This window comes from Chaetodon auriga, chromosome 16 (genome assembly GCF_051107435.1).
Source record: "Chaetodon auriga isolate fChaAug3 chromosome 16, fChaAug3.hap1, whole genome shotgun sequence".
In the NCBI taxonomy this organism is placed as follows: Eukaryota; Metazoa; Chordata; class Actinopteri; order Chaetodontiformes; family Chaetodontidae; genus Chaetodon; species Chaetodon auriga.
The window spans coordinates 20,588,580-20,599,554 of NC_135089.1; the positions used below are offsets into that span (position 1 = coordinate 20,588,580).

Here is a 10,975-nt window from a genome sequence, read left to right on the forward strand (position 1 = left end):
AAAGTACCTGTTTTTACAGAAATGATTCGAGTGTCAAGAGGCAAGCAATGAGAGTTCAATCTTTTATTTAAAAAAGTAACATCTGTACGTGTATTTACAATGATCTTAGAAAAGTGTTGGAGTCAGGAAGTCAAAAGACTTAAGGAAAAGTATTTTAAATATCAAAGAGGCATTTAATGGATAAAAGGAAATGTACTTTTCTCACAGTTTCAGAGCTGAAGTGGGCGACCAACATTCGACCATTTGGTTTATGCTTTACAGTTATGGTGTCATAGCCTTATTTTCCACAGATGTAATATACCAGCTGCTATGTTCCACACAGGAATCAGCTATAATTTGCAGCTTTGATTAAATGGAACAATCTCTAACATAAAGACAAGAGGAAAAACACAGTTTCAGTGTTTCGTTCGTTACCTGAGTTTAGAGCTACCCTCTAGAAGACCAGTGTTAATAAAAAAATGGAAAATTTTCATTTCCCATTATAGCTTATCACTGTAAAACCACCAATATCTATCAATGTAATTTCATTGTACATGTAGCTGCTATTATCACAGGGGACAGACCCTGCTGCTTCCACAGACTGCTTACTGACATGGTTAATGTTGGGAGGAGTAAAGCTTAAATAAGTGTCTTGGAGAGACGGATGCATTTACATCCTTTTAACATCTGGCTAAATGTCCCAAAGTCTCAGATTTCAACTGGATATCAACCAGAATCAAATGCCTCTTGGGTGCATTTCCATGTAGCTTTTTTGACATCCAATATCTATCCGATCTGCCCGAGATGCACGAAGTGACAAAGTGTAAATGGGGTCTTACAGCTGTAATAAGGGAGTGGGGGTACGAGTATGCTCAAAAAGAACTCCTTTGCCTGACCTTAGTGCACTTGGCCAATCACTGTGTGAACTGTGTGAAGAGAGCATGCTTGTTGGAGTGTAACTGTTGGACACAAACCCCCAATTCTAAGACAAAGAGGTGCAGGACAAGTGGGTTTCTGGCACTGTTCTCTACCATGTTCAGCTAGCTTCGCCCTACAGTCATTAGTTTTCTCAACTGAATGGTGTGTTTACTGGATGTCATTCACTGAACTCTGTGTTTCTTCACACAAGAGGTGACTCGACCTCACGCTATATCTGACACAGAGAAACTGACGATTCACACTTTAACTCAATCCCAAAGGCAGGATAGAGAGGTTCAGTGAATGTGCAGCGGAAGGTGTGGAGGTGAATCAGTGTGTCAGAGGAGACTCTGTAGAAGGACAGAGTGCCCGCAGGCCAGTCCAGATACACAGCCACTCGGCCAGTGTCAAAGGAGAAGTGGGTGGGTATGATTACTCTCCTGTTTTTGTGACAGGCAGAGAACTTACTATCACAGCGTAACAAACTCCAGGACTTGTCATTCTGACCAATCCAGCAGTCGTCATCCTGCCCTTTCCTTTTGATTCCTTTGTATGCCACTCCAATATTAACCCATCCTTTCCACTCCACCTCCCAGTAACAGCGCCCTGTCAAACCTTCTCTACACAGAACCTGCTTCCAGTGGTGAAATCGCTCTGGGTGGTCAGGGTACGGCAGCTTCTCTAACACCTCTGTCACTTTTCTGTTGTCCTTGGACAAAGAGAGTTGGCAGTTTACTGTGTTTGGGTCCAGTGTGAGTTCGCAGGCATCTGATGGGGAGAATAAGACAAAACATCATTCTAAACCAATTAGATTCCCATTCCATTAGATTCATGCATTAACTCTTTGACAAACACCTCTACATTACATTATATCAGCCAGCATCTTTACAAACAAAGCAAAAACTGGCATGATGCTTTGTTATTATGAATCAAAGTAGATAAACACACACTTACACTTCCTCTGACCTGACATCATCCGCTTTTCTCCATCATTCTCCACACTGGGGATGAGAAATACAAGACAAATGAGCATGTTCTCAATTATGAATGATGCTAATATTTTTCCTGCATCACATAAATGAGACCCGGGTGGTAATGAGCATTGTCCTGTGTATGGTTGGTTTGAAAAGATCAGTCAGATGCAGAACAGAACACATTCCTGGAGTTAGGCTTTGAGGATGCTTATTTAGCTGGATTTGCACTTGTCGCAGATAACTTTGTTGTTTTTTGAGTGTCAAACTGCTGCCAGGAAGTAAGCAAGGATATCAAATCCAACACCAACCCCTAGTAACCAGCTTTGGGTAGTGATCAAAAGAATGAGGTTGCAGATATAAGCAACCTTGATAAAGTTCCCCTGCATGGTGTCACTGCTCCTTGGCATTAAAATAAGCCAATTTTGGGATGACTCTTTCTATGTAGAACTGACTGGAGGGAGACCTTAGAGTAGACTTAGAATGTTTTGGAGGATTCACATCCTGGCCTGGGAGGCTTTTGGATTCCCTCAAAGAAACCCGAGAAAGTCACAGAGGAAAGTGTTGATTACAACAGTTCTTTTGACCAGATAAGACAACTCAAGACAAGTCTCTCCATACCTCAGAGTAGTCATTTGTGAACGTGGATCCTCCAGGGCGGCTGACAGTAGCTTCTTGCCTTGGTCACCTGGATGATTGTAGCTCAGGTCCAGCTCTCTCAGATGGAAAGGGTTACATCTCAGTGCTGAGGCCAGGGCAGCACAGCCTTCTTCTCCGATCAGACAGCCTGACAGCCTACCAAAACAAGGGAAAAGCAAGCAAATAGCTAGGTGGTATTGCAATCTGTTTTTTAGAGTTAAGGATACTGACCTCAGAGTTTCCAGTCTACAGTGTGGACTCCCTAGTCCAGCAGAGAGCAACTTCACTCCTGAATCCCTCAGATCATTATTACTCAGGTCCAGCTCTCTTAGAATACAGGTTTTGGAGCTTAGAACTGATGCCAGTGCTTCACAGCTTCTCTCTGACAAGTTACAGCCATTCAGCCTGGAAAAGTAGGCACAGACACAGACAATTTATCTCATAATCCTCTGCAGAATTAATGTATGGTTTAATATACTATATCTACTTTGCTTATTGGGCAGTGCTCCTACTGTGCTATTTTGGAGATGTTGACCACTGGTAGCAGTCTGAGAAGACCTTCCGCTGAAGCAGAGTATTTCCTCAGGTCAAATAGATCTAGGTCTTTTTCTGATGACAGTAAGATGAAGACCAGAGCTGACCACTGAGCACGAGAGAGTTTGTCTGTGGACAGACTTCCCGAACTCAGGCACTGTTGGATCGCCTCCACCAGAGAATGATCATGCAGCTCATTCAGGCAGTGGAACAGGTTGATGCATCTCTCTGGAGTCGGATTCTCCCGGATCTTGTCCTTGATGTGCTCCACTGTCTTTTGATTGGCATATGAGCTATACTGTGTCTGTTTCAACAGGCCTAGTAGAAGAGTCTGATTGGTCTCCAGTGATAAACCCAAAAGGAAGCGGAGGAACAAGTCCAGGTGTCCATTTTTACTCTGTAAGGCCCAGTCCACAGCAGTCTGGAAGATTGTTTTTTCATTTGACCAGAACATTAATATCTTAGGCCACCAGCTGGATCTTGATCGTGGTTCTGACAGCAGGTTGACACCAGTGTTGATGAATGTCACAAACACATACAGAGCAGCCAGAAACTCCTGAATACTCAGATGGACAAAACAGAACACCCTGTCCTGGTACAGCCCACACTCCTCTTTAAAGATCTGTGTGAACACCCCTGAGTACACTGAGGCTGCCCTGATATCAATGCCACACTCTATCAGGTCTGATTCATAGAAGATCAAGTTGCCTTTCTGTAAATGCTCAAAAGCCAGTCTTCCCAGAGACATGATCATGGTGCAGGTCTGGGTGTTCCACCGTGTATCTGTATCAGCTCCTTCATGATACTTGACATTTGCTAGTTTGGACTGAACCACCAGGAAGTGGATGTACATCTCAGTCAGGGTCTTAGGTAACTCCCCATTTTCATCTTCTCTCAACACGTTGTCCAGAACTGAAGCAGTGATCCAGCAGAACACTGGGATGTGGCACATGATGTGGAGGCTTCTTGAGGTCTTGATGTGGGAAATGATTTTGCTGGCCTGCTCCTCTTCTCTGAACCTCTTCTCGAAGTACTCTTTCTTTTGGGTGTCAGTGAACCCTCTGACCTCTGTAACCATGTCAACACATTCCGGAGGGATCTGATTGGCTGCTGCAGGTCGTGTGGTTATCCAGAGGTGAGCAGAGGGGAGCAGTTTCCCCTTGATGAGGTTTGTCACCAGCACATCAACTGTGGTTGGCTTTGTAACATCTGTCAGGATTTCATTGTTGTGGAAGTCCAGGGGAAGTCGACACTCATCCAGACCATCAAAGATGAACACGACCTTGAGTTTGTCAAAGCTGCAAATTTCTGCTTCTTTGGTCTCAGGAAAGAAGTGATTAAGAAGTTCAACCAAGCTGTACTTCTTTGTACTCAGCAGGTTTAGCTCTCTGAAAGTGAACGGAAATGTGAACTGAATGTTGTGGTTGGCTTTGTCTTCGGCCCAGTCCAGACTGAACTTATGTGTTAAGACTGTTTTCCCTATGCCAGCCACTCCCTTTGTCAGCACTGATCTGATTGGTTGATGATCTCTGCCAGGTAAGGGTTGGAAGATGTCTTCACATTTGATCATAGTTTCTGGTCTTGGTGGTTTCCTGGATGTTGTTTCGATTTGTCTGATCTCGTGTTCATCGTTGACCTCTCCACTCCCCCCCTCTGTGATGTAAAGCTCTGTGTAAATGTCATTCAGAAGTGTGGGGTTTCCTGCTTTAGCAATTCCCTCGAAAAAACACTGGAACTTCCCTTTCAGGTGAGATTTGAGTTGCTGTTGATATATAGGGCCAAAGGTTTCTAAAAGAACAAACAGAAGAAGTAAAATCAAAGTAAATGTGAAGGTAAAGCAGATAAACATCCACATTTGTAAGTAATAAATGACAAATGTTTATATTTTCTCTCTTAATGTCTTATATCCTACAGTCACACTCATCAACTATCATCATTAATATGGTAGTTTCATTGTATTAATTGGTCAAGTGCAGTAAGATGTATGCACTGCTCTGCTTTCAAGGTGTTTTGAGTGAATTTTGGGGTAAGAAATGTTGAACCACTGAGAGTATTACTGGATCTGCATGACAAATTGACTAAAATGACTAATGGCTAGAACTGGACAGTTAATGAACTCTCCCTAAAGCCAGTGCACTGACTGTTCATCAACTGCCCGCCATTAACAAGTTAGCAATATTAGCCCTGTATTAGCCACCTAGTCTGCCCATCTGAAAACATGTATTTCTCCCAGTGAAGCAAGTTGCTTTTCAGTGACTGAGAGAACTATTGTTGGTGGATCACAAATTGTTTTCATTTTACAGGTTTCACTTGCTGCTGTATACAATGTAGCCATATCCTCTTCACATCATATGAAGGCTCTTACTGCTCTGCAGAGAATCAGCCAGCTCCTCCTGCTTCATTCTCCTGAGGAAGTGCAGTATGATCTTGAGAAGGGCCCCTCTGCTGCTCCTCCTCTGCTCCTCCTCCTCCTCTCTATCCAACGTGTCTTCTTTCTTCTTCTGACCCTCTGAATCTTCACTGTAATCTGGACTAAGAAGCCGTTGAAAGATCTTCAGCTCGCTCCTCACAAACGTGGCAATAGTCTCTTCAAGCAGCTGCAACATAATAACATGGAGGATAAACTTGTGAAACACAACATCACAACCACCTGGCATGAATTTCCTCTCAGAAACTTTAGCACGTGTTATTGTATTGCATGTTATTTCTCATTGTAGTAACATTTACTAACCCGAAATGTGGTCTCCAGATCTGTTTGATGTTTCTGGGCAGGCTCACAACGGGTAGCCTCTGATCCCTCCTGGTGGACTCTGACAACATGATGTACAAAGACAGGTAATGACACACACAGAAAACATTTTTTGAGACACAAAATTACATGAAACACAAGTTTGCACTGAATACAAAATGTTGTGCTGTTTCCTACTGCAACACAAAGGCTCATGCAGTTGAATTTGTACCTGTGTACGGCCTGAGTGTCATGGAAGTACATTTTATGCAAAGATTTTGACATTATACCATGATCCTCTTCTGGACTGTCTATTGCAGATGAATACAGTGATATTTCAGTGCTTAAAATACTTACATGTCTTCAAATGCATGGCGTTGATCTTTAAAATCAACCAGGCCTCCCTTTGAATGGCCACTGATGGACACACAGCTGGGTGGGTCTGGGCTCTCCTCCTGGGTGCTGATTGACAGAGGGAGGAGCACCACGATAAAATGTAAATGTTAAAGAACTGCATTAATGTAGTGCTTTTCTGTTCTTCAAACATGGAAAATAAATAAGTAACTATCTCTTTTCCCCACATAACTAAATTCCATTAAAGAAATAAATCTGAGCCCCAAATTGCTCCACACACATGAAGAGCACTCCACTGATTCTACATGTGAAGCTGAAGTGCTCACTCTGTGAAAACACTTTTATACAGTCTTCTGCGGCTGTTACTGGAGATTTCTAAAATCAAGTCAGTTTTATATACTGTATGTAGATCAAACTCACCAAACTGTCTGCCTTTACACCCTGGAGTCTAATCTGAGAGGGTAACGCTGATGAAACGTCAGGATATCTCTGCCTCTGCTATTTTGACTATTCCATTTGTAAAATTTGTGTCTTGCAAGTCCTTTAGTAAATAAGTACCTTTCTGCCCTCTTTCCAAAACTTTCCAAAACAACAGTTTCATTCTACACGAAGTCTGTACCCCAAATTGTTCCACATGAATTCTGAATGACTAACACAATGCATGTGAAGAGCAGCAATATTGAAGCATGTGCACGTTTATTCATTGGTTTGGATTGCTCATAAAACGTACCTGTTTTTTAAACAATCACATCTGCCTTTAAAATCAACCAGGCCTCCCTTTGAATGGCCACTGATGGACACATAGCTGGGTGGGTCTGGGCTCTCCTCCTGTGTGCTGATTGACAGAGGGAGGAGCGCCACGATAAAATGTAGATGTTAAAGACCTGCATTAATACAGTGCTTTTCCATTCTTCAAGCACACTTCAACATGCAGACTGGAGGACCAGGAATCAAACATCAAGATTTTGATTAATGAACAACCCATCAAACCTCCTGAGCCACAGCCTCCAGACATGAAATTGACAATCAGAGCAATTCTGTTTCTCAAGTCTGATAACAACAAACCCTTTGGTACTTTATTATTTTATTGTCAGTCATACATTTTTACTTTTATCCCCCTGCATGAAAGTAATAAATGAAAAGAAATAAATCTGAGCCGCACATTGCTCCATACATATGAAGAGCACTCCACTGATTCTACATGTGAAGCTGAAGTGCTCACTCTGTGAAAACACTTTTATACAGTCTTCTGCGGCTGTTACTGGAGATTTCTAAAATCAAGTCAGTTTTATATACTGTATGTACCTCAAACTCACCAAACTGTCTGCCTTTACACCCTGGAGTCTAATCTGAGAGGGTAACGCTGATGAAACGTCAGGATATCTCTGGCTCTGTTATTTTGACTATTCCATTTGTAAAATCTGTGTCTTGCAAGTCCTTTAGTAAATAAGTACCTTTCTGCCCTCTTTCCAAAACTTTCCAAAACAACAGTTTCATTCTACACGAAATCTGTACCCCAAATTGTTCCACATGAATTCTGAATGACTAACACAATGCATGTGAAGAGCAGCAATATTGAAGCATGTGCACGTTTATTCATTGGTTTGGATTGCTCATAAAACGTACCTGTGTTTTAAAGAATCACGTCTGCCTTTAAAATCAACCAGGCCTCCCATTGAATGGCCACTGATGGACATACAGCTGGGTGGGTCAGGGCTCTCCTCCTGGGTGCTGATTGACAGAGGGAGGACCACCACAGTGAATCAGAAATGGCAAAAGAAGCACATTAATATAGTAATCTTCTTCTCTGCCGACCACTCAAAGCACTTTACAACACATTCACACGTTCACATGCACACACTGACGGCACAGCCAACAGGAGCAATTTGGAGTTCAGCGTCTTGCCCAAGGACACTTCAACATGGAGGAGTCGGATTGAACCACCAACATTTTAATTACCTCCTGAGCCACAGCCTCCAGATGTGAAACTGACAACCGGAGCAGTTTTATTTCATATATGACAACAGCAAACTCTTCAGTGTTTTATTATTATATTGTCTGTCACACAAGAAACCTGTACCCCAAACTGTTCCATGTGAATTCTGACACAATGCATCTGAAGGGCAGCAACAATGAAAAACTGGCATGTTTTCATTGGTTTGGATTGCTCATAAATCTTACCTGTTTTTCAAAGGATCACCTCTGCCTTTAAAATCAACCAGGCCTCCCATTGAATGGCCACTGGTGGACACACAGCTGGGTGTAGAGTCTGGTCTCTCCTGCTGGTTCCTGATCAACAGATGCAGAATAACTATTACAGTTGGGGAAAAAACATTGGAAGCTTGAGAGACTTGACATGACAAATCTCATTCAAACCTACCAAATAAAGAAGTGAATGAGTTCTCCTGTAAACCTGGTTGCTCTTTGAAAGACAACTCGCCCTATCGCTCACTCTCAGCTGTGACTGTGCTGCGTCTCAGACAACAGAAGCTTTGTTAGGCAGCGAGCCCCTGTGAGGCCCACTGAATAGTACACCATGCGCTTTCTTCCACGCTGAATGTTAAATCCTCTCTCATCAGATCAGTTCTATTTTCTGCACATTTCATTTTCGGTCAGAATACTGTCTCTAAGCCCGCACCTGGAAAACAACTCTGGTGGAGAACTACTGTACGCTTCATTTGATGTCCTGAAAATCAGCCTTTAAAATACCCAGAGCGTGTAAGGTTTTTAAATATTTGTCGAATGTAATCTCCTCTGAGGTTGCTAAACCACACAAATTGCCTCCAAAAAAACACAGGATGACTTCAGTGTCCTCGGCGGTGGCTGAAGCACGGACAGATAGGCTTGACGTGGTACCTGGAAAGCAGTTTTAATGCTTTGCACGGCGATTAGAAGAAACAGCGGCGCTCTTTTGGTTAAAGCAGGCTCAGCACCATGGACAGCATCGCCTTTGATCACAGACTAATGCAAGTCAAAAGAGTTCGCTACCTGACCCCAGGCTAACTGAACTAAGAGCCGTGTTTCCATGGTAACAATCTTTCACACCTGCTGACCACAGGCATAAAATGGTTTGTTAGAGAGCGAGCTCTCTGGTTGAACATGTAACAGCAGTGTGGAGATGATCCTGATCCTGACCGATGAGTTAGCAGAGAGTACTGAGGTGTGCTTCATTAAGGACACACACAGGAGAGCTTAAAGTGCCCGAGCTTTGCTGTGCTGTTACAGTCTTTACTGAATTCACACAGTAAAATCTCCTTGTGGCTGTTGAATTTTTCAGAAAAAAAAGGCCTCTGAAAGGAACGGAGCTGAGCGCTATGATGCTGCTCGGTCAGCCATGATCTTTACTTTAAAGAAAGTCTTCACTTACCCAGAAGTCAAAGCAAATTAGCCCCATTTAAAATTGTCAAGAGCGAGACAGCTACAGTATCCAACCTTATGGGTCACTGATAAACCAGGGGACACATTTATCAACAAGCTGCAACCAATCAGAGCAGAGCCTAAGCACGCTGTGCCTGGACAAAACCTCTTGACTTTAAATCTGCCACATCTCACATGTAGTCAAGTGACTCAGTTATTATTCAGACGCTCGGTGGTGTTGAATGCACAGTGGTGGTAAGAGCCTCCTGTCCTCAGCTGGTATGTAGAGCAAGCTGCCAAATGTTTACTTCACTGTAGTTCATCCAAGAATGTGTGTATGTTTCTGTCTTCAACCACAGAATGGGTACAATGAAATATCATTGTCGAATCTATCTGTCAAGAATATGTAACTACTATATAACAATAAACTCTAACAGTTAATTAGCCTCAGTATCAAAGTCCAAAGTCCACCCCTGAAACCATATCAGAGTCCAGCGATCACACATCAGGTTGATCTATGAAGTTGTAACTGAATCTTCTAAAGAGCAGCCTTTCTGTTTGATCAAATCAGCTTTGAAACCTTTTCAGCAAAGAAATATTTCATGATTTGAAAGTGAGCAGTGCTAATGTATAACCAAACACAAGTGTTTTTATTGATTGGAACCTGTAACATGACTTTCAATCCATTCCTTCACCCCTTTGCTTCTACTGTTAACAGGAATTACTTTGTTAAAGAAAAAGGAAAAGTGTTATTAATGAAATAAAATGTTGACTCCAGTACCTTTCCATATTGAAATGACCTCGCTGTGGAGACAAGAAGTGAAAGTAAACTGCAGAGAAGGAGAAATGAAGAGAGATTAATCTTTGCAAAACAATCTCATAAGTTTGCATGATGTCTAATTCCCAGAAAGAGCAGAATTACACTCACTTAAGTTGATCCCATTTGAGGCAGCAGCAGGTCGTGTTTCCAATGAACGTCTTGTGCTAGTCGAAGCTGAAATGAGTGCACTGTAATGTCACAAGCTCATATTGAATATAAAGAGGGCACTGAGAGGCCAAAGATCAGGTGCTGCAGGTTTATTACGGTGGAATTTAACCAACATAACAACAATAAAGAGCCGCCTTGGCAAAGAACTGCTCAGAAGGAAAACAACAACACAAGATGTTTTTTATTCTAAGAGCAAAAGGAGAAGGTCCTAAAACTATTCAGACCAAATTATTACTACAGTGTTTTACATCATTTTACATTAAATTCAACTGATGAATGAGTCATCACAGCCAATAAAATCAAACTCAATTTCAGTGTGTTTTTTCATTTAAATCTGGTGGAGCATGAGCTTTGACACAAGTGTCTATGTGGCCTCTGAAAGTATCATTCTAGTTTGTACTTAAGGAGGCTCAAAAGGTTTTTAAATCCTTTGTATTTCTGGAATGATGAACCAGAACCCAGAGGATTGTGTGTTTCTAATGAATGAAGGCACGCAGGCTGTCAGGT

At 42.3% G+C, this 10,975-nt stretch overlaps 1 protein-coding gene across 1 annotated transcript; it reads right to left on the reverse strand.

Annotated features, from left to right (window-relative positions):
* Positions 1-49: 49 nt before the first annotated feature.
* LOC143334057 (protein NLRC3-like) lies at positions 50-5,443 on the reverse strand. Its single transcript, XM_076752569.1, has 6 exons — positions 5,407-5,443; positions 3,020-4,829; positions 2,739-2,912; positions 2,490-2,663; positions 1,852-1,898; positions 50-1,665 (listed from the first exon to the last, which is right to left on the reverse strand). The coding sequence occupies exons 1-6, from the start codon at positions 5,441-5,443 to the stop codon at positions 1,127-1,129; spliced, it is 2,781 nt and encodes a 926-aa protein (XP_076608684.1). The 3' UTR covers positions 50-1,126.
* Between the last annotated feature and the right edge of the window lie 5,532 nt (positions 5,444-10,975).